The sequence below is a fragment of the Babylonia areolata genome, chromosome 7, assembly GCF_041734735.1.
Source record: "Babylonia areolata isolate BAREFJ2019XMU chromosome 7, ASM4173473v1, whole genome shotgun sequence".
Lineage (NCBI taxonomy): Eukaryota > Metazoa > Mollusca > Gastropoda > Neogastropoda > Buccinidae > Babylonia > Babylonia areolata.
In genome coordinates this window covers 21,342,038-21,367,264 of record NC_134882.1, presented here as the reverse complement: position 1 = coordinate 21,367,264, position 25,227 = coordinate 21,342,038, and the positions used below count along the sequence as shown (strand labels likewise).

Here is a 25,227-nt window from a genome sequence, read left to right as displayed (position 1 = left end):
GTGGCTTCCCCGCGCTGGCAGTCCTTGATCGAGGTCTTCCTCTCCATCGTCCTCCTCATCCTGTTGGCCGTGTCTGCGTACGCGGTGTTTGGCGTCAGCGTGGCCTTCACCTTGCTGTTTGCTGTCTTCCTGCTGATGGAGGTTGTGGTGCTGGTGGGCATCTTGCTGGACATCAAGTTGGGCTTTCTGAAGAGCATGTGGTACAGAGAGGACAGGGTCAGCTGGGGCTCTCTGAAGAAGGTGTGGTCCAGAGACGAGGAAGACGAGCAGCCCAGGAACGTCACCTGGTGGAAGCTGCACAACTTTGTGGGCATCGTCATGGCCACCCTGCCCTCCACCATGGTCTATGCTAACTTGACCTGTGACCTGGTCAGGCAGGATGACCGGCAGGTTCTGTCCTTCTGTTTCTGCCTCTTTGTGGCCATGCTGAGCTTCTGCAACTTCTCCATGTCCTGCTCTATGGTGAAGTCCTTTGTGGCCTGTCTGGTGGGGCTGGTTCTCCTCGTACTGCTGAACATCCCTTTCTGTGATCAGGTGATGGACCCCACCACCGCCACACAGAACACCACAGTGGCACCACTCGTCTCTGCCATGACCACTGCTGCAACAAACAGCACCACCCCCTCTGCCCCCTCCACATGCAGATATCTATTTTCAGGGGAAGAGCTGCGTTTTGAGATGATCCTGAGTGTCATTCTGATATTACTGCTCTACTGCTTTCTGAACCGTGCGTTTGAGATCAGCAACCGTCTCAGTTTCCATGGCAGTGCACAAGCAGACAAGGACACATGCAGCATGCAGGAAAGCAAAGAACAAGCTGATTGGCTGTTGCACAACATCATTCCTGTGCATGTGTCAGATGTGGTGAAGAGCACTCATAAGTACTCCAAGAATCACAAAGATGTGGGTGTGATCTTCGCCACCATTATCAATTTCAATGAATTTTACGATGAAGGCTTCAAAGGAGGCCGTGAGTACCTGCGGGTGCTGAATGAACTTGTCAGTGACTACGAGGACTTGCTGGACAGGAAATGCTTTAAGGACGTGGAAAAGATCAAGACCATCAGCTCCTCCTTCATGGCTGCCTCAGGTCTCAATGAGGCCTCTCGCAATGCCAACAAGCATCCCAATGCTCACCTGTTCGCCCTGATGGACTTTGCGGTGGAGCTGCAGAACGCGGTGACCCGCTTCAATGAGAGCATCCTCAACTTCAACTTTGTGCTCAACATCGGCTACAACTTTGGGGAAGTTACAGCTGGTGTGATCGGCACCACCAAGCTGCTGTACGATATTTGGGGAGACACCGTTAACATCGCTTCTCGCATGTACTCCACAGGAGAGCCGGACCACATTCAAGTGCCAGAGTCGACACTTTCCAAACTGGGTGAAATGTTTGAGTTTGAGTACAGAGGTGAGATTTATGTCAAGGGTAAGGGAGACATGAAGACATACCTGTACAAGTGCAAGCGACCTGGAGCTGAGTGGGAGTGATGGATGGTACAGCAGAATGACCAGCTTGGTTCTGTGAGGGCCACATCACAAGGAAGGATACTGGTATGGTGTTGACCACATCAATTCCCTCACCTCCAGGTTCTTCAAGTCTTGTGCAACATTGTTTTGGGGTTTTTTTTGCTGAGATGGTTTGTGCATTTTTATGTCAGGTAGTAATACAGCCATTTGCGTTAGGTTAAAAGAAAATGTTTAAAAAAATAAAAAAATAAAATAAGAAGAAAGATAACCTCTTAACAGTGGATATAGAAGTAGTCAATCTTTGATTTCACTTTTTACCTTTTCTTGCTCAAGGTGTGTGTCTTCATGTGTGCTTTGCATTTGACTTGATACATGTTTGCAACTAGCTGTGTGTTACCTCCTGTTGCAGGAGGACATATTTCTGGAGGAATCTCACAACATGGTAACCATAAGTTGTCAGTGCTTGCTGGTAGATTTTGTGGAATATGATTTTCCATTGATTCAATTCATGTTGCATTTTTTTTCCCTGTAAATTTATTCAGAATGAAATTGTTTAACTTTATTTGAGTCTCATGAACATTCTACTGAAATTTTCAAAGTTCCCTCTCTCTGTGTCTCTGTCTCTCTGTCTCTCTGTCTCTGTCTGTCTCTCTCTCTGTCTCTGTGTCTCTCTCCCCCCAGAGTTACCTTTCCCCTGTATGAACAGTGCACAGACTGCCAGCACTGCAAAGGGGGCGAAAATGGAATGTGTGACAGCCCTTGAACTGAAACACAGCAATCACTGAATTGTGCCAAGGGAGAAAACTCTTACTGTTTGACAAGAGTGACCAACAGATTGGTGAGAAGTAGAAGTGCAGGTTTGTTGTGGAAAATAGTTCACATGTTTGTGGATTGTGATGTCATTTTCAGAGCTTGTCTTGTTATCATTCTTAGCTGTGTTTGGTCTTTGGGTAAGCAACCTGATGGTGAGTTCTGAACTCAGGTATGGAAGGATTCTTACAAACAGGTCACTTCACAAGATTGATTACATAGCAATGATGTTTAGTATTCATTCAGAAATAATGTGTATTGCTCAGAATGCTTTGTGTGTTTTTAAAAAATCTGGAAATGTCTACATTAAGAAACAGCATGCTTTGCCCCCCCCCCCCCCTTTTTTTTTCCTCTCTCTCTCTCTCTCTCTCTCTCTTCTCTCACCCCCCCCCCCCCCCCACTTTCCCCCCGCCCCCCCTTTTTATATACTTTTTTATTTGTATCTCATTTTTCACATCTTTCAAATTATTTTTGGCAAGCACAGAAAAAGGAAAAAAAGAGTTAGTTCAGTGAAATATCATACATACTTCCTGATGCAAGTGTTAACCACGTTTTGAATGAAATCACTAGATACTCAAGAGTACATTCTTCATTTCTGCATTGGGTGAATACCGAAGTAATTCTTTGCTGTTACACAGAAACAAGTTTCCTACTCCTTTTCCTACCCGTTACAGTTCCCACTCTGTCATTAACCACATATGGATCAGCCCCCACACTTTGAAACCAAAAGTGAAACTGTCATACATTGGTCAGCTTGTTTGTTGCACCAGTGTCATATCAGAAGAAGCAGTGGGCCAATATTGACCGTGGAACAGACAAAGTTTTCAATGCAGCTTTAAACAAAATGCCAACAAGCATTCTTATTGTTTGTTTCGTTTTCATGTTTGTTCTTAAAGCATTGTATTTCTGTTTTTCATCCACTGTAATTGTGCTGAAATTATGCTTCTATGCTATGATTTCATTCAACATCAATGATATGAAAATCAGCAAGCTGGTTTGCAATGAAATCATCATGTATACATCTGTACTTGTGTGTAGAGTAATTGCTGTCAGAATTGTAGCCTAGTGGTCAGAATGCCTGAGCGGTGAACAAGGGTTCTTGGGTTTAATCCTGCAAAGAACAGAATTTGTTCTCCCCACCCCCCTCCCCCATCTTTCTCCTTCAAAAGACCTTGATCAAGCGGTGGTATGGGTGCTAGTATCAACTGGGGATCCATGTGCAGTATGCATTCAGCACATGAAAAGAATCCATTATAAAAGAGTAAAATTCACTTTTTGATAGAAATGAATATACTTTCAGAGAAAAGAACAACAAGATAGTTGTATTGTTCTGTCGTGACACACTGTCCCTGGGGAGAGTTGTACAGATTTCACACAGTGATATATGTTGTGACCTAACAATGTGAAACAGGACAACATAACACATTGATATACAATACTATAACAGTGACATATGTTGTGACCTAACAATATGAAACAGGACAACATAACACATTGATATACAATACATTAACAGTGATATATGTTGTGACCTAACAATATGAAACAGGACAACATAACACATTGATATACAATACATTAACAGTGATATATGTTGTGACCTAACAATATGAAACAGGACAATATATAATACATCAATATACAATACAATAACAGTGATATATGTTGTGACCTAACAGTATGAAACAGGACAACATAACATTGATATACAATACAATAACAGCCATCTATGTTGTGACCTAACAATATGAAACAGGACAATATATAATACATCAATATACAATACAATAACAGTGATATATGTTGTGACCTAACAATATGAAACAGGACAACATAACACATTGATATACAATACAATAACAGTGATATATGTTGTGACCTAACAATATGAAACAGGACAACATATAATACATCAATATACAATACAATAACAGTGATATATGTTGTGACCTAACAATATGAAACAGGACAATATATAATAAATCAATATACAATACAATAACAGTGATATATGTTGTGACCTAACAATATGAAACAGGACAACATAATACATCGATATACAATACAATAACAGTGATATATGTTGTGACCTGACAATATGAAACAGAACAACATAATACATTGATATGCAATTCCATACATTGTAATCCTCAATAAAAGATTTGAGAAGGCTACAGCCATGTAAAGGGAAATAACACCCAATAGTAACTTATTTATTGGGAGTGACAGAGTTATTTCTCTTCCCAGCTGTTGCTCTCTCCTCAACTTTGTTCTTGGAGAGTGTTACAAATATGATATGAGCTGATTATTAGAGCAGAATAAGTTTGATGTTATTTTTAAGTAAGTAATGAATCAATAATTTGTAATTTTACAACCAAAGCTATTAGAATGAATCAGAGAACAAGACTGACTGCCTGCTGGAAGATCTGCTGAGTCAGCAGGTAGAGTTCAAAAGAATGCAGTTGTTTTGCACTGTGACCAGTGTAACTGATTTACTTAGCAGTACTGATTGTTTTGTACTGTTACCAGTGTAACTGAGTCGTCTATCATAACGAGTATACTGACTGACTCTCAAAACAACAGTAAGTTGTGGGATATCCCAGCCAGAAGATATAATTACTGAACCTCAGCAGTCAGATCCTGTGACCAAAGCCTGTGTATGTGTGTGTGTCTCGTTGGCTCTCTGTCTCTCTCTTGCTCACTCACTCTCTCACTCTTGCTCGTGCTCCCTGTTTTTTGGGGGGTGATTTTTTTTTTTTAATTTGCCATGGCTGAAGTGCCCACTAAACATACTTTTCCTTGGATATACTTGTACTCAATTTGCAACTGTTCATTAAATGGAGAATTTTTATTGTGAAAAGTACAACTTATGATGTCACAGTGGTGTATTATTCTGCTTTTGTTTTGTGAAGTATTGTTGAGTGCTGATAAATGTTTTTAAGAAGAAAAAAAGAAAAAAGAATATGACTTCATTAGTTTAAGTTTTGACTGAGTAATCAAACAGAAACTGTGTTTGATTGTTAGTGTATCAGCTAGAAATAAAAACCTTTTTCTTCATCAGTTTCTGGAATGTCTTTTTCTTTGTTAATTTTACTTATATCTTTGATCAAATCACAATTGTCTTCATTAAAAGTTGGCTTCATTTTGAACTTCATAATATCAGCTTAACTCTCTCCATACGAACGGCGAAAGAGACGACGTTAGCAGCGTTTCATCCCATTTACCATCATCAAAATATTGCAAGCGGAAGGCTCTTATACTGAAGAGGTGAATATTGACAAAGAATACCACAATTCTGACGACGAAAGCTAAAGGTTGGGTCATTCAGACACCCACTGGACATTCGAAGGGTCTGTGTAGAGGAGAAGAGAGGACTGGCCGTACTGAGTGAGTTAATGGTTGTCTGACCATAAAAACCTCTTCACTTTAAGAGAGAAGTTTCTTTTTGTGATCTGTGATGACTGTAAAGCTATTACATTGAATATGTAGCTTCAGATAATTTTCTAGTGTGTGAGTCTGTGCATGTGTGTTTGCAAACAATGACTGAATATTTGGATTAACATGAATGAGCAGTGATTGTGCTTGTGTGGGTGTCTGTGTCTGTGTGTTTGCAAACAATGACATTGAATATATGGATTATTATGAATGAACAGTGTGTGTGTGTGTGTGTGTGTCTGTGTGTGTGTGTCTGTGTGTGTGTGTCTGTGAGGGTGGGGGTGGGGGTTAACAAACAATTACATAAAATAATTATATGAATGAAAATGAATGAAATATGTGTGCATGTGTGCACATGCTCATAAATGCAAGCTTATAAATGAAATGTGTGTGAGCATGTGTGTGTGTGTGTGTGTGTGTGTATGTGTGTGTGTGTGTGTGTGTTGTGTGTGTGCGTGTTTGCATGCGCATGCCAATATACATCCTCATTTGCCTCGTATGCATTGTTTTGAAAATGTTTAAAAGCAACAATGTGATGTTCATGATGGATTCAGCACTTGTTACAAAGTACATAAATATTATTTTGAAACATGTTGTGCTTGAAAAAAGCAAAAGGCCTAAACTGCTTACAATTTTTGTCAAAACTTAGAGAGAATGTGCGTGTGTGTGTGTGTGTGTGTGTGTGTGTGTGTGTGTGTGTGTGTGTGTGTGTGTGTGTGTGTGAATACTTTAGTTTGCATGATGGCAAAGAGAAATGGTTAATTATTTGTCAAAAAATCTACAATGATATTTTTGTAATTATAAAATATGTACATGTATTTGAGTATTTTGTTCTGCTTTTTTGGGTTTTTTTTGTTTGGTTGTTGGTTGGTTGGTTGGTTGGTTTTTTTGTTTTTTCCAACTCCTCTTCCTGTTTTTGTTTTTTCTCAACTCATCTTCCTGTGTTTTCTTTTCTTCAAGACATATAAATGTTTGTAGATATAGTGATTTGTGTTGATGTTGAAACAAATTGTAGAGGCAAAAGACTTGTCACTACAGCTATTACTTGATACAGCACTCGATTCACAGAAAGCAAGATAGACTTGGAGGGTAAAGGTCATGTAGACATAAAAAAAACAAAAACATTATGACTGACACACCACATGTTCCAGACACACGGAGGACATAACAACTCAAGTATGGAGATTAATTGGTGCGCTATTTGAACATGGTCCAGGAATATTTAATTCATGCTTCTTTGACAATGCATTTCTTTTCTGAAGATGAAAAGAGCGGAAAGGAGACAGGTTATTGTCAGCGGGGGGACAGATGGGAAAGGGATATGGTGGAATACTGCATGTTTCATTACATTCAACAACAGTAGCTAGTATGCCTGATAAACATGCTGTGAACCTGATAGATCATTAGATTGCTTGCAAATATATGTTTCTCTGAAAGATACTTTGCATATAACACACTCAAAAAATGCAAGAATAGCACAGAAGATGTTATATGTACCTAATTTTGAAACTGATAAAGGAGATGTGTTTAGTGCTGTTGTTTTTGTTGTTCTCTTATGGTTTTCAGAACCTTTGAAGAAGTTTCTGCCAAAGGCCTATGATAGTACCTGAATACTGTTTTTGAGAAAATAATGAAAATTTAATCATTTAACTCTTACTTTCAACATCTTCAAGAAATGTAAATGGATGATCTTCAGCTTAAGCTCACTGTTTAGCCTTGTAAGAAGCGTTCGCTTTTTTATGCATGTTTTTATGCATCATGGAATAAAATAATACAAAAATCATCTTCACAAGGAATGTTGGATTTGGTTTTGGGAATGTCATACTTTTGATTATCACAGTATTAGTGAAACACACACACACACACACACACACACACACACACACACACACACACACACACACACACACACACACACACACACACACACACGTGTGTGTGTGTGTGTGTGCATTTTGTTTGAAGCACTCCATGCAGACTGATAAATAATCATGTTGTAAGGATGCCTTTCATTGTATCTTTCACCCAAATGCTTCATTTGCATAATCAATGCAAAACTTGGCCAAGCCACAGAAGACACAGGAGCAAAACAAATAGTTCTATGATATTTAAAATCTATGCTTCAACATGTTTACTGTATATCTTTTGGAAATGGTGTCCAGGTGATTCAGCAAACTCCCCCCCCCCCCCCCCACCCCACCACCCCCCTCCCACACATGCATGCAATAAATGTTCTCTAACCTTTGTTATATAATTATGATGGGATGTGATTCACACTTATTTCTAAAAGGGTATTTAAGGCGATTCAGATGTTCACTTCTAATGTGCTCTAATCACACCACACACAAATACACCAGTTTTGTGTACACTATTACAGCTCTATTACCTGATGTTGTTGCTGTTGTTGTTAAAGGTTTTATTATCATCAGACTGTACTGCTTCAGTCCTCTCTTCCTTTCACCCTCCCCCTCCCCCACCCATGCCACACCCCCCTCCCCCACCCATGCCAGATCCCCCTCCCCCACCCATGCCACACCCCCTCCCCCACCAATGCCAGACCCCCCTCCCCCACCCATGCCACACCCCCTCCCCCACCCATGCCACACCCCCTCCCCCACCAATGCCAGACCCCCCTCCCCCACCCATGCTACACCCCCCTCCCCCACCCATACAACACCCCCTCCTCCCTCCCCCACCCATGCCACACCCCCCTCCCCCACCCATGCCAGACCCCCCTCCCCCACCAATGCCAGACCCCCCTCCCCCACCCATGCCACACCCCCTCCCCCACCCATGCCAGACACCCCTCCCCCACCAATGCCAGACCCCCCTTCCCCACCCATGCCAGACCCCCCTCCCCCACCCATGCCAGACCCCCCTCCCCCACCCATGCCAGACCCCCCTCCCCCACCCCCTCCCCCACCCATGCCAGACCCCCCTCCCCCACCCATGCCAGACCCCCCTCCCCCACCCATGCCACACGCCCTCCTCAACCAATGCCAGACCCCCCTCCCCCACCCATGCCAGACGCCCTCCCCAACCAATGCCAGACACCCCTCCCCCACCCATGCCACACCCCCTCCCCCACCAATGCCAGACCCCCCTCCCCCACCCATGCCACACGCCCTCCCCCACCAATGCCAGACACCCTCCCCCACCAATGCCAGACCCCCCTCCCCCACCCATGCCACACCCCCTCCCCCACCAATGCCAGACACCCCTCCCCCACCCATGCCACACCCCCTCCCCCACCAATGCCAGACACCCCTCCCCCACCAATGCCACACCCCTCCCCCACCAATGCCAGACACCCCTCCCCCACCCATGCCACACGCCCTCCCCAACCAATGCCAGACACCCCTCCCCCACCAATGCCAGACCCCCCTCCCCCACCCATCCCAGACACCCCTCCCCCACCAATGCCACACCCCTCCCCAGCCAATGCCAGACACCCCTCCCCCACCAATGCCACACCCCCTCCCCCACCAATGCCAGACACCCCTCCCCCACCAATGCCAGACCCCCCTCCCCCACCCATGCCAGACCCCCCTCCCCCACCCATGCCACACCCCCAACCCATTGTCTCTGTAGTTCTTCACATACTCACCATACTTTCCGATAAACAGAGTGAATTGTGACATTTTTAATCACTGAGATTGGTGCTCTTATTTGCCAATGTGGTCTTTCTTTGCATATTTTTGTGTATCACAGATTTCTTCTTCTTCTTCTTCTTCTTCTTCTTCTTCCTTCTTTCCCCCTGTATGATGAGGGGCAGAAGTCAGTGGATCAGCTGATGATCAGTACAGCCTGCTGTCAGTGTGGACAGAAGTCAGTGGATCAGCTGATGATCATTGCAGCCTGCTGTCAGTGTGGATAGAAGTCAGGTGTATAAACAACAGGAGTGGTTCAACATGATGAACTAAGTTTGCAAAGCTTAGAATTATTCACATGTGGCATCGGCATGTGCAGCATTTCCCCAGATGATAGCAAGGGCGTTAAGCCTAGACAATAACCGGTTTTTGCTCGGTTACAGTTGTCTCCCTTTTTGACATATTCACTGAGACTAAATGAATTGCTAAACATGAAGTCATGTCAAATGAAAGAACAATAAATGAATTGCTAAACAGGAAGTAATGTAAAATGAAAGAACACTAAATGAATTGCTAAACATGAAGTAATTTGTAAAATGAAAGAACACTAAATGAATTCCTAAACAGGAAGTCATGTAAAATGAAAGAACACAAAATGAATTGCAAAACAGGAAAGGACACTAAATGATTTGCTAAACAGGAAGCAATGTAAAATGAAAGAACACTAAGTGGTTTGCTAAACAGGAAGTCGTGTAAAATGAAAGAACATTGCTAAACAGGAAGTCATGTAAAATGAAAGAACACTAAATGAATTGCTAAACAGGAAGTAATGTAAAATGATTTGTTAAACAGGAAGTAATGTAAATTGAATGGCTAAATAGGAAGTAATGTAAAATGAAAGAACACTAGATGAATTGATAAACAGGAAGTCATGTAAGAACAATAAATGAATTGCTAAACAGGAAGTAATGTAAAACGAATTGCTAAACAGGAAGTAATGTAAAATGAAAGAACACTAAATGAATTGCTAAACAGGAAGTCATGTAAGAACAATGAATTGCTAAACAGGAAGTAATGTAAAACGAATTGCTAAACAGGAAGTAATGTAACATGAATTGCTAAACAGGAAGTAATGTAAAATGAAAGAACAATAAATGAACTGCTAAACAGGAAGCAATGTAAAATGAATTGCTAAACAGGAGTTTCAGTTTCAGTTTCAATAGCTCAAGGAGGCGTCACTGCGTTCGGACATATCCATATACACTACACCACATCTGCCAAGCAGATGCCTGACCAGCAGCGTAACCCAACGCGCTTAGTCAGGCCTTGAGGGGAAAAAAAAGGGTGAATAAATAATAGATAAGCTTACACAAATAAATAAATGAATAAATAATAACTATAATGTTTTAAAAAAAAAAATTTTAAAGGTAGTAATAATAATAATAATAATAATAATAATAATAAATTAATAACAATAATAAATAAATAAGATAACAATGATGATAAATAAGCAAATAGATGTAAAACATGAAGACACACATTTACATATACACCCACACATGCATAACAGATATGCACCGAACATGCAGTTTCACAGATATGAAAGCACAGTTAAATACATATAAACGTACATGAGCTCCAACACACACACACACACCCCACACACATTACCCTGCACCTCCTCTACCCCCCTCCTCCACACACTCATTTCTAGTCTACGTATCGCAGCTTCCACGGCACACACATACACACACACACACACACACACAGATGAACACTTACTTGTACAAGCACACACACATATGCCCATATCTCCACACACAGATATATATATATATACGTTCCAATATCCTGTTGCTCCCACAGTGTAGGCATGCATACACTCACATACCTCATCCTCTACCACACCTCCCCCCGCACCCCCACTTCCCCCTCACACACACACACACACACGCGCGCGCGCGCGCGCGCACGCACGCACGCACGCACGCACAGAACTCTACTGACACTTGTACTTGTGTACACTTACACTCTCGCGCATGCACAAACGCACTCAAAAATACAGACCCACACATGCACACAAACACACACATACACACACGCACAGAGGCTGCCACTGATTGGCCGCAAGAGGGATGGGAAAAGATCTCTGATGCCAAGAACGTGGCGTCTAGTGTGTTGCTCAGTCTGTTGTATTTGGAAAAGCCCACAGAGACTCTGTTCCGTTTTGAAGAAATTTGCGCAATGTTGGTTTGGAAATGATGCCGATATTTGTTTGATTTGCAAAGCATCGTGCTCTACATTTCATGTTAGACTTACGGCCACTCCCTCTCTCTGCTTTTATTTCTTTGAGGCGATCGATGGTGTGATGGCCTTGTACCTGTTCTTTTTTTATATTCTTTGACTTTTCTGAGGATTTCCGATTTTCCTAGATGTAGGCCGCTCGTTGGTGTTGCGTTACCAGCAAGTCTGTAAGCTCGCTCATTTCCCCTAACACCTGCATGTCCCGGGCAGTATGACCATGTGAGTTTTTTAATCTGAAAGTTGCGCATTGCCTTATGCCACTCTGGGCTTCCCATTCCGTTTTCAATTTTCTGTATGAGGTTCATCGAGTCTGTTAGAATCATGGCATGTTGGTTTCCGGGCGTATGGATGGACGATAGCCACTGGAGGGCATGTGTCACAGCTTCAACTTCCATCGTTAGGCTGGAGGTTGTGACTTTGTAGGCAGCATTCTGTTCCCTAACTGTTTTTCCATTTTGTTTCGCAGTGAATCCCCAACCGGACTGGTCTTTGGTGACTGAGCCATCTGTGTATATGATGATGTCCTCTTCTTTACTGTTTTCTTCGATGAGTAGCTTCACTTCCGCATCAGTTTTGCCCTCTGGCCATTCCCGACAATGTCTTCCTAGAGTGGGTGAAATGGCTGTGTTGAATAGATGGTTGAGGTTTTCGGGGTTTTTCTCCCATTCTTTTGTTTCTTTCAGGTCTTGTAGTCGGCATACTAGCTGGATTGTGTCTTCTGCTTGCCCCATCCATGATCTTCCTCGTCCTAGGCGGCTGCCTTTTGGTTCTTTGACTGCGTCATGCAGTGGGTTTTGATGGTTTTCTAATGCTTTGAAGTAGGTCTTGACCTGTTCTAACTTGTTTCTGGCCTGCACTGAAGGAAGGTCAAGCAGGTATCGCATGGTTTCTGTGGGCGTGTCTTTTGTTGTTCCAAGGATCAGCCTCATAGCTTCATTTTGAACTCTTTCTAATTTTAGGAGGTTGCTTTGATGTCTTATAGGCATTGAATGTGTTCATTAAGTGGTTTAACTTAGTGTTATATTACAATGATAATAATGATGTACATTTATATAGCGCCCTTTCTCTCTAAGAGCTCAGGGCACTTTACATGAAAGAAAACGTTACATATTATATGAATCATTCATGACCACTATTTCTCGGACCCCCTCCCTTCCCCACCGTTATTGAAGGGAGCAAAGGTTCAGTGCTTAGAGCACTGGATTTGTGATGGTCCTGGGTTTGAATCGTGATTGCAGTGTCTGGTGAGTATAGGGTGGAAAGGTGGGGTTTTTTCCTGGTCTTTCAGGTCAACATATGTGCAGACCTACTGTTGCCTTAATTCAGTTCACGTGCACACACATGCAGAAGCTGAAATATGCGTGTTAAAGGTTTTGTAATCCATATCAGCATTCACTGGGTCAAAGGAAACATGGTTTTGACCAGCATGCACACCCAAAAAAGCAGGATATGGCTGCCAAAACATGAGGGTAAAAATCAGGCATTAATACAAAAATCCACTCATTGAATACCAGTAAACATGGGTCAGGGAGACACAGATGAAGAGGACTCACTGCAGTTAGGGGAGGAGGCCGGCAGTTGCTGAATTTGCAAAGTTAGTTACATGCGACAGCCTGCTCTTTAACCAGATGAAAATAAAGAGAATTAACCCCTTGAGTACCCCAGGATGGAAATTTCCATTCACGCATTGTAAGAATTTTTCTGTCACAAAATTAAATTCATGTGAAACTCCTAATTGGATAGTGTGTTTGTTTTCCTGTCATAAAAGTATGTGTTATATATGCTTTCTTTAAGTAGTTTGCAGGCGATATGTTTTTTCTATCATTACGTTGCTTGGCAAATAGTTGTCACCATGAAATGAAATGAACAAGGCTTGGCACTGAAAGGATGAAGATGACATGATAAGTAGTTTCATCCAGAGAGACATTTCAATGGAAGAAGTGTAAAGTTCATCCACAGTATTGTGGATGTTGTCAGCAAGAGTGTCATTTGTGAGGAGAATGGTGATAAAGAATGGGGAGCCATACCATGATGAAGTCAGTTCAATGAAAAGTTGGACAAGTCGGTCAAGTTCTATGAGATCCCATTCCACAAGACGTTTTTGCGTGTTTCATGCTAATGGTTTTGTTCTTTTGCTGTACTGTTATCACTTTTCTTCCCAGCATAATCAGTTATTAAAGAAAACTATCAAAAGTAATATTTCATGCCTTTATCCAGTGGTGCGTGCGTGCGTGTGTGTGTGTGTGTGTGTGTGTGTGTGTGTGTGTGTGTGTGTGTGTGCACGCGCGCGCGTACGCACGCACACATGTTAGCAGAGGTTGGTTTTTTGTTGTTGTTGTTGTTTGTTTGTTTTGGGTTTTTTTGTTGTTTTGTTTTTTGTTTTTGTGTATGTTTGTTTGGGGTGGGGGTGGTTAGTTCTGTGCACGTCTGTGTCTATGTGTTTCTCTGTCCATGGGTGATGATTTATGAACAAGTAGAGGTCTAATGCAGCTTGGCCCATTCAAAATGTCATTTGCTTTTTTGTAATGGAAAATGATCCATTATTTTGACCATGGCCCATGTTGTAGGTAGCAGTGTTGTAGGCAGCAGTGTCATGAACAGTGTTTCGGCATTATGATCGTGTCTGTAGAAAAACTGACACAGGCTGAAAAACATATGTTACACTGAGTTGTTAAACTCTCAACTTCGTGTGAGACTTAGACGTAAAAAGAAAGTTCCAGTTTATATTTGGGTTGATCAGTTCTAATCTGATGTGGTATACGCTTATGAGTATGGGTTATCAAAATGTATTGGTAAGTTTGGCCAGTTTCATTTTAATTTGGCTCAAGATTGCGTTGCCAAGTCAATAACTTGGCTCAAGATTGCACTGCCAAGTCAAAGAAACAATATGGATTCTTGTAATTTGCCATGCTAGGTTGCTGGAGTGTTAGTTTTTTAATACTACAAGTGATATCTCAACCTTCTGGGATTCCACCATTAGAAATGTTTTGTTTTAATGTTTTCCCGTCTTCATCTTTCTGTTCGCCCTTATTTTGTCCATTCATCTACATTCATTGTCTTTTCTGTTAGCCCTTATTTTGTCCATTCATCAATATTCATTGTCTTTTCTGTTAGCCCTTATTTTGTCCATTCATCAATATTCATTGTCTTTTCTGTTAGCCCTTATTTTGTCCATTCATCTACATTCATTGACCTTTCTGTTAGTCTTTATTTTGTCCATTCACCTATATTCATTGACCTTTCTGTTAGCCCTTATTTTGTCCATTCATCTATATTCAATGTCTTTTCTCTTAGCCCTTATTTTGTCCATTCATCTATATTCAATGTCTTTTCTCTTAGCCCTTATTTTGTCCATTCATCTATATTCAATGTCTTTTCTCTTAGCCCTTATTTTGTCCATTCATCTATATTCATTGTCTTTTCTCTTAGCCCTTATTTTGTCCATTCATCTATATTCATTGTCTTTTCTGTTAGCCCTTATTTTGTCCATTCATCTATATTCAATGTCTTTTCTGTTAGTCCTTATTTTGTCCATTCATCTATATTCATTGTCTTTTCTGTTAGTCCTTATTTTGTTCATTCATCTATATTCATTGTCCTTTCTGTTAGCCCTTATTTTGTCCATTCATCTATATTCATTGACCTTTCTGTTAGCCCTTATTTTGTCCATTCATCTATATTCATTGACCTTTCTCGTAGTACTTATTTTGTCCATTCATCTATATTCATTTTTCTGTTAGCCGTTATTTTGTCCATTCATCTATATTCATTGTTTTTCTGTTAGCCGTTATTTTGTCCATTCATCTATATTCATTGTCTTTTCTGTTAGTCCTTATTTTGTCCATTCATCTATAATTATTCATTGACCTTTCTGTTAGCCCTTATTTTGTCCATTCATCTATATTCGTTGACCTTTCTGTTAGCCCTTATTTTGTCCATTCATTTATATTCAATGTCTTTTCTGCTAGCCCTTATTTTGTCCATTCATCTATATTCAATGTCTTTTCTGTTAGCCCTTGTTTTTTCCATTCATCTATATTCATTGACCTTTCTGTTAGCCCTTATTTTGTCCATTCATCTATATTCATTGTCTTTTTCTGTTAGTCCTTATTTTGTTCATTCATCTATATTCATTTACCTTCCTCTTAGCCCTTATTTTGTCCATTCATCTATATTCAATGTCTTTTCTCTTAGCCCTTGTTTTGTCCATTCATCTATATTCATTGTCTTTTCTGTTAGCCCTTGTTTTGTCCATTCATCTATATTCATTGTCCTTTCTGTTAGCCCTTATTTTGTCCATTCATCTATATTCGTTGACCTTTCTGTTAGCCCTTATTTTGTCCATTCATTTATATTCAATGTCTTTTCTGCTAACCCTTATTTTGTCCATTCATCTATATTCAATGTCTTTTCTGTTAGCCCTTGTTTTTTCCATTCATCTATATTCATTGACCTTTCTGTTAGCCCTTATTTTTTCCATTCATCTATATTCATTGTCTTTTTCTGTTAGTCCTTATTTTGTTCATTCATCTATATTCATTTACCTTTCTGTTAGCCCTTATTTTGTCCATTCATCTATATTCAATGTCTTTTCTCTTAGCCCTTGTTTTGTCCATTCATCTATATTCATTGTCTTTTCTGTTAGCCCTTGTTTTGTCCATTCATCTATATTCATTGTCTTTTCTGTTAGCCCTTGTTTTGTCCATTCATCTATATTCATTGTCTTTTCTGTTAGCCCTTGTTTTGTCCATTCATCTATATTCATTGTCTTTTCTGTTAGCCCTTATTTTGTCCATTCATCTATATTCATTGTCTAACAATTTTTCCAGTAATATTTTAACTGTACCATCACTTTATCTTCACTTGATTTTTTTTATCTTGCTTTATTTGCACGCATGGTTGAGAGTCACACATTTAGGCTATTTGTAGTCTTTTTAAACCTATCATCATCAGTTTTGAATAGGGTAATTGTGTTATAGTTTGTATTTTTTAGTTTCATGGAAGTAATTTTTTTACGTTGTATAGCAGAACATCTCCTGGGCTGGATAATTGTGCAGGGTTATACGTGTGTGTGTATCTGTGTCTGTGTCTGTATGTTTGGGGCAGGGTGGGGTAGGGGGATGTGTGTATGTGCAGTTTTCAGTTATGGTCATTTGAACTGAGTTGCTATTTTATGGCTGTAGTTGTTGAAGGGTTTTTTTTTCAGTTTCAGGTCTTGTTTTGATAGCCATAGTACTTTTTTGTGGGGTTTTGGTTAACTGAGTTATAAGCTAAATGAGATTACAATAAGATTCTGAACCTTTTTTGTCGATTCATTTCAGCGATTTCAGTGAAATTAGGTAAAATGGTTTAGCTCTATGTGTTCTTAAAATGTAGAGATTCCTGAAAGACCTTGACAAAGGTCAGACTCACAAAGGGAATAGATCTGTCACTTGTAGTTTCTTTAGAATATTCATATATGATGAAATAATTCAGACAAATCTGGATGATATAGATAAAGGGAGGTAAATTGCCTGCATGTTTTGGAACAACTGGACGTTATAAAATTTTATTTGCCAGAAATGCAAAGTCAGCCTGCAAAGAAAACAATTGTTGAACGCTTTTAAACTTTTTTAATGATAAGAATGGAATATCACATTCAGTGAAGACAATAACTATTAATTTTGCGTGTTGAACTTGGCAGAATGTCTCAGGGTCCCAGAAACCTTTTTCAGCTTTTTGCTAATTTCTGTCAGACTGTTTGACAGACTGTGATGAAGCCGGGAGGCAATACAAGTGCAATATTTCCACCACACACTGTTTCCTGTTCCTTGGTGCTGGTCATCACAGTGATCACATCTAGATTCATCTTGATGACGGGCACAATAGCCAAGTGCTTTAAGCATTGGACTTTCAATCTGAAGGTCCCGGGTTCAAATCGTGGTCATGGTGCCTGGTGGGTAAAGGGCGGAGATTTTTCTGTTCTCCCAGATTAATAGATTACAGACCTGCTAGTGCCTGAACCTCATTCATGTGTTTGTGCACGCTGAAGATCAAATACATACAAGATATGATAAGATCAGATCAGATCAGAATAACTTTATTATCTCCAAGTAGAGAAATTTGGTCAGGTGCATTATCACAACATAGACAAGTAAACAACATGGGGACCATAACTGTAAAAGTCAACAACAGCTTTTACGAATATAACGAAGACACAAATGTAAAAATATCACATGCACCGTTTCATACATTCATCCATACATTGCAGGTAATAACTAATATTCTTAATGTAAAAACAGAAAGAATTAAGAAACATTTTTTTGAATATAATTATGAGCATAGCGTACTATACTGCACATTGATTATAAGAGATAAGAATAAAGATTAATTGCATCAGGTGCGGCAAAACACAACCAGACAATCAGCACCCACCAACACCCACCCACACACACCCCACACGGATTACTTGATTAAATAGGAGTAATAAACGTATGTTTTCAAATGAAAGCTTTTCAAACATTCGCTTTAAAAAAACATTGCAATTAATTATAACATTGTACTTATGAACAGAAATATATTTAGAATATGAAAGTTAACATTAGGCATATTGCATTGTACATTCATACTATATATATATATATATATATATATATATATATATATATATATATATATATATATATATATATATATAATGATAGTCAGTCGTGTCCGACTATGACCATCAGAACAGCAGAGGAGGCAACTGCTGTTCCGACTATTTGGGCTAGAATTTGATTATGGTGGAGAGTGTCTTGCCCAAGTTACATCCCCACTCTCTCGGCCAAGAGGGTTTTAGGACAGTCGGCGTTGGGATGGTTCCCAATGGCCAACTAGCCCACAAGGCTGCAGTACTAAGTGCCAGTGCAATTTTGCCTCCTAGTTGGAGAGTCATAGTCCTTCACAAAAGACTAAGCTGTAAATGATTTCCCATTGACTGGAGAAACCATTGATAATACAGCTCTCACTTTGCTGTTGGCCCAAATGTAAACTGTAAACTTATGTCAATCTGTGATATAAGCCGAGTGTTGGGCCGTAATCATACTGCATATTGCACATTATTCATCCTACATATTGCACATTCATAATAACCAATTGTCACGGTTGTTGTTTTGTTGTTGTTGTTGTTGTTGTTGTTTTTAGCTCAGTAAACAAACACACACACACACACACACACACACACACACACACACACACACACACACACACACGCACACACACACACACACACACACACACACACACACACATATATACACACACACTTCTCAATAATTTAAAAGGTGGATTGAACGTAGAATTAAAGTCTTCAGAGCTCTGCATTTCAACTTAAACGTTCTGTAGCGTCGTCCTGATGGCAGTAGCTCATGTGTGTGGTTCGTCAGTCGGGATCGACGAGGATCATCTAGTCATCCTGGGGGTGGGTGGGATGGGCTCTGTGGGTGCGCAGTTGACTGGTCAGGCCAATCCGCGCCCGGAAGGTTCTGACGCAGTGTGGACAGGGGATGGTGGCGGCTGTCGGGGACTTGTTGGCACTGCTTTTCCTGGCCTGTCTGCGTTGCTCTGCTGCAGCGATTCTGTTGGCCTCACAGGATTTGGCGCCTTTGTGGACAGCTGAACAGCACTTTGGTCTGTCCATTGCATTCAGCTCCCACGTGTCGTGGCTGATGTTAAAGGCCTCCAGAGGAGATTTCAGAGTGTCAGCTTTTTGGCGTGGCGTTTGTAGACCGTCCATGATTCACATCCATAGAGCAGTGTGGTGAGAACTATGGCCTTGTATACTTTGAGCTTCGTCTTCAGGTGATGCCTCGCCTGTTCCAAACATTCTTATGGAGTCTGCCGAAAGCAGCGCTGGCTTTGACGAGTCTGGCATTCACCTCGTCGTCGATGACAACTGTGCGAGTGTACTGCCCAGGTATGTGAACTTGTCCACCGCGTTCAGTCGTTGCCCGTTGATGAAGATGTTTGGTTCAACGTAAGGCTTTCCTGGAGCTGGCTGGTGCATCACCTCAGTCTTCTTTGTGTTGATTGTGAGGCCAAAGTTGTCACAGGCAGCAGAGAACTTCTCGACGCTGTGGTGCATGTCAGCTTCGGAGGCAGCGTTGAGAGCGCAGTCATCAGCAAACAGGAAGTCGTTGACGGTGTCTGTCCTCACCTTGGTTTTTGCTTGAAGCCTCCTGAGGTTGAGGAGTGAGCCATCTGTGCGATACCTGATGCCAATGCCTACGTCAGCGTCTCTGAAGGCATCTGTCAGCATGGCTGAAAACATGAGACTGAACAGGGTGGGGGCAAGAACACACCCTTGCTTGACTCCGTTGGAGACAGGGAATGGTTCTGAAGTCTATCCGTTGTCTTGGACTCGGGTCAGCATCCCATCGTGTAGTTGCCGTATGATGGTGATGAACTTTCTGGGACATCCGTACTTCGCCATGATTCTCCAAAGGCCATCTCTGCTAACAGTATCGAAGGCCTTGGTCAGATCGACATAGGTGGAGTAAAGGTAGGCGTTCTGTTCCTGACACTTCTCCTGGAGCTGCCTGGCAGCAAACACCATGTCGATAGTTCCGCGTTCTTTCCGGAAGCCACACTGGCTCTCTGGTAGGAGACCTTGCTCAAGGTGCACTATGAGACGGTTGAGTAGCACTCTGGCCAGAGTCTTGCCTGCGACGGACAGCAGGGATATTCCACGATGGTTGACACAGGCCTGACGATTTCCTTTGCGCTTGTACTGGTGTATGATGGAAGCGTCTTTGAAGTCCTGTGGAACTGCCTCATGCTGCCAGATGAGCTGGAACAGCTGATGAAACTTCTCAGTCAGTGCCATACCACCTTTTTTGTAGACCTCAGCTGGGATGGAGTCTGAGCCAGGGGTTCTGCCACTCAATAGCAGATGGATAGCTTTCTGGGTCTCCTCCAAAGTTGGAATGGCACCCAACGACTCACTGACTGGCACCTGGGGGAGTCGGTCGATGGCTTCCTCATTGATGGCGGATGGGCGGTTCAGTATGCTGTCAAAGTGTTCAGCACATCTCTCAAGGATCCCGTCCTTGTCAGTGATTAGGGTAGAACCATCAGCACTGAGGAGTGGAGCAGATCCAGAGGTGGTGGGACCGTAGACTTCTTTCAGGCCGTTATAGAAGCTCTTCATGTCGTTCCTGTCTGCAAAGCCCTGGATCTCATCAGCTTTGTTGCTCAACCAGGATTCCTGCATCTGCCGCAGCTTCAGCTGGATGGTGCTGCGTGCGCTCTTCAGTATGTCTTTTTTTTTTTTTTAATGTGACTTGGGATCTTCAATGAGGGCTCTGTAGGCTTGGCACTTGTCTTCCAGCAGCTGCTTGATTTCAGTGCAGTTCTCATCAAACCAGTCTTTGTGCTTCCTGGCAGAAGGCCCCAGGCACTCCATGGCAGTGTTGTACACCGTCTCATGCAGTGCGCCCCATGCTGCCTCTACATTCTGGTTGTCCAGCACGGTGGACTCAAGGCGTTCCTCCAGGGTGTCAGCAAAGCTCTGCTTGATGTTGCCTAGCTCCAGCTTGTTGACATTCAGGCGTTTGGGTGCTTTCATGCCCTGAGGCCGTCTCTTGGGCTGGATGCGGAGGTTGAGTTTGGAGACGATAAGGCAGTGGTTTGTCCAGCACTCGGCGCTGCACATGGCCCTCGTGACTCGTACGTCCTGCCTGTCCCTCTTCCTGACGATGACAAAGTCGATGAGATGCCAATGCCCAGAACGAGGATGCATCCATGACGTCCTGTTACGGGTAGGGAGGCAGAAGACGGTGTTTGTGATAAGAAGGTTGTGCTCGGCACATGTCTGGAGAAGTAGTAGACCGTTGCTGTTACAGTTACCAACCCCATGCTTCCCAATCACGCCTCCCCAGGAGGTGCTGTCATAGCCAACTCTCGCGTTAAAGTCACCAAGAATGATGAGCTTGTCTGCGTTGGGAACAGTGGTGATGACATCGTTCAGGTCCTCGTAGAACTTGTCCTTGATCTCATCTGGGTTGGTCATGGTGGGCGCGTAGGCGCTGACAATGGTGGTAAACTTCTTCCCGTTGCATAAGGGGAGTTTCATCGTCATCAGGCGATCGTTCACTCCTTTCGGGGGGCCAGCCAGCTTGCCAACGAGGGTTGTCTTCACTGCAAAGCCAGCTCCAGCCTCACGTCTCTCCTCAGGTCCGCGACCACTCCAAAAGAAGGTGTAGCCTGTGCCTCGCTCACAGAGTTCGCCTTCTTCTGCCAGTCTGGTCTCACTTAAGGCAGCGATGTCGATGTTGTACCTGGCTAGTTCACTCGCAATGAGTGCTGTGCGTCTCTGTGGTCTGTCGGGGTCGCCTCTGTCCAGACGCGTACGCACGTTCCATGTGGCAATGGTCAATGGGGTGCTCCTTGTTTTCTTCTTTCTTTTCTCTGTGTGTCGACCGCTTGAGTAGGGCCCCCGTCAGCCGCGGTATGCTGACTAGGGTGGTGTGGAGCAGGCAATGTTTCTCGTGCCATGGAAGTGAGCAGTGCTGTCCTGAAGAGGGCTGCTAAGTCGCTCAGGGGGCTGCCGATCTCCACCGCTGCTCCAGTCGGTGAAAAACGACCCTATGACCTGAGCCGCCTGTGTGCAGGTCCGCGACTACGACTGCCTGTGTACCCACACCTGTCGCTTCGTCGCTCGCCTGTCGCCACAGGGCTTGGGGAAAATGATGGTATGGGATGAAGGATGACTGATGACTTGCGCGATGACTTTGTTTATAGTAGGAAGGAGTTGCGCACCGTCAACCTCAGTCTCTTGTCCGAAACCGTCTGTATCCAATGGCAAGACGAGGTCAAGAGAACTGGAGATGGAAACGGATGCAGTGGATGACCAGGATGTCCTATGTGCCTCATCCTGCCCTCAGCACTCCACAGTGCTCTGCTGCAACCGCCTTCCTCTCCATTGAACCATGAAGGTTTCTTCCGCAGAGTCCGCTGGATCCAGTCTTCACATGCTTGGATAGACAAGCCCTAACTCACCGAGGGTTTGAGACCCGTCAGCTACCTTCACCTAGTTTAGCCAGCCTGTCAAAGCCGTTGCCCGGGGGTTGGGCGCTGCCGCATGCTAGCAGTTTCTAGGACCCATAGGTGAGAGCTGGGTGCTGGTGGGGACCAACAGAGGACGAACCACTCCCGGAAGAGCGTGACAAGCACCCCACTCTAGAGGTACTACCCCTCCCATGCACCCCCTAGCCCCCTCGTCGTCGATGACAGCTGTGCGAGAGAGTGTACTGCCCAGGTATGTGAAATTGTCCACCGCGTTCATTCGTTGCCCGTTGATGAAGATGTTTGGTTCAACGTAAGGCTTTCCTGGAGCTGGCTGGTGCATCACCTCAGTTTTCTTTGTGCTGATTGTGATGCCAAAGTTGTCACAGGCAGCAGCTCATAGTACTTTGCTAAACTATGGGTGCCGTCAGTTGCTATCTGCCTGCTTTTCCTACTGTGTGGAAATACAAAATGTTTTGTGAAATGTTAGTGCCAGGACAAATACAGGGAGCATGCTGTTTCCCATTCACTTTGCAGCTTCTGTCTGTTGAGTTCGCCTGTCCATACCTGCATGGATGCAGACTGAAAAGAAAGCATTAACTTAAGTTTCATTTTGCAACTTTTGTCTGTTGAGTCAGGCAAGCCATTAAGGGCTGGACAAACTCCAGTCCCATCTCGCTCTCTTTCCACACTCCACTTGTAAGCAGGGTCGATAAAGGCAAGGGTTGTGCCGTCGGGTGCAATCGCAGGGACCACTGCAGTTGTCAGACAGGGACTCTTGTTTTCTTTATTGCTTTTTATTACAGAAAGGTCACCGTAACAAAGCATTTTACTACTGCCCCATTTCCCTTTCTTCCATTCACGGGAAAAAACTGGAGCGAATCGTGAGACCAGCACTGGCTGCCATTTTGACAAACACAAAACCCTGACTGACTGGCAACTCAGCAGATTCAGAAATAGCCTGTTAGACCACGCGAAATATCTTCCCCCTTCAGAATTGATTATCTTGCCCTAGAACTTGTCAGAGGATACCAAAGAGATGCCATACTCATCTTCAACACAGATCCCCACCGGTACCTTCTCCTGTGGCTTTTCACAGGCGATCCGTTGTTCCTCCCTCCAGTGCCGTCGCAAGGGCTTCCCCCTGAAAAGAACACAGCACGTTGTAGCTAAGGTGATCCAGTTGCAGCTTGTGCAGGTTGTCTGAGGAGTGCCCCAACGCTCCGGCTGTGCTGGATCCAACAGTCTTCCAGGCCTTCATGAACGACGTGAGTAAATTTTGCTGTTTGCAGATGATCCCATTCTCACACCAGCTCGTTCATGTTGCACCTTCGTAATTCCGTGAACAGAAATGGGAAGAATGGGCATCAACATAGCAAATGAAGTTATAGTCTAGATATGCTGCATCATCATCCTGGTTAAGAGTAAATTATACAGTCAGACCCTTTCCAGAGTCAACATGTCAAGCGCTAGTATTTAGGTGTTCAATTAACAAAAAAAACCTGTGATGTGGTTTCAAAGGCAAACAAGTTCTTTCGTCTACATGAACGCCTATGGATAATAAGGTCCTTCGTCTACAGAAACGCTTGGTGGATAACAAAATCCTTCGTCTACAGGAAAGCCTATGGATAACAAGATCCTTCGTCTACAGGAAAGTCTATGGATAACAAGATCAGGTCCTTCATCTACGGGAACGCCTATGGATAAAAGGATCCTTTGTCTCCAGAAACGCCTAGTGGATAACAAGATCCTTCATCTACAGCCCAGAATGCCTATGGATAACAAAATCCTTCATCTACAGGAAAGCCTATGGATAACAAGATCCTTCGTCTACAGGAAAGCCTATGGATAACAAGATCCTTCATCTAGAGGAAAGCCTGTGAATAACAAGATCCTTCATCTACAGGAACGCCTATGGATAACAAGATCCTTCATCTTCAGGAACGCCTATGGATAACAAGACCCTTCATCTACAGGAAAGCCTATGGATAACAAGATCTTTCATCTACAGGAACGCCTATGGATAACAAGCTTCTTCATCTACAGCCCGGAACGCCTATGGATAACAAGATCGGGTCCTTCATCTACAGGAACGTCTATGGATAACAAGATCCTTCATCTACAGGAACGCCTATGGATAACAAGATCCTTCATCTACAGCCTGGAATGCCTATGGATAACAAGATCCTTCATCTACAGCCCGAAATGCCTATGGATAACAAGATCCTTCATCTACAGCCCGGAACGCCTATGTATAACAAGATCTTTCATCTACAGCCCGAAATGCCTATGGATAACAAGATCCTTCAACTACAGCCCGGAACGCCTATGTATAACAAGATCTTTCATCTACAGCCCGAAATGCTTATGGATAACAAGATCCTTCATCTACAGCCCGGAACGCCTATGGATAACAAGATCTTTCATCTACAGCCTGAAATGCCTGTGGCTCAACCACCAAAATTGACAGTGCCTGCTAAAGGACCTCCTTCTATCTGTTGTGGAACTTGTCACACGTTTGGGTCCCTCACCAGCAAATCCTTTCAGACCGATACATGAAGGTGCACAGGCGAGCTGCTAGATGCATCACGCA

General features: G+C 43.0%; 1 protein-coding gene across 2 annotated transcripts in view; it reads left to right on the top strand.

Annotated features, from left to right (window-relative positions):
- LOC143283899 (adenylate cyclase type 9-like) overlaps window positions 1–2,623 on the top strand; it is a 96,967-nt gene extending 94,344 nt beyond the window's left edge. For both annotated transcript variants that reach the window (XM_076590297.1, XM_076590296.1), the window contains one exon: window positions 1–2,623. This exon is cut by the window's left edge and continues 233 nt beyond it. In XM_076590297.1, the coding sequence (XP_076446412.1) occupies window positions 1–1,491 (1,491 nt within the window). In that variant the 3' untranslated portion in view covers window positions 1,492–2,623.
- Window positions 2,624–25,227: the final 22,604 nt, after the last annotated feature.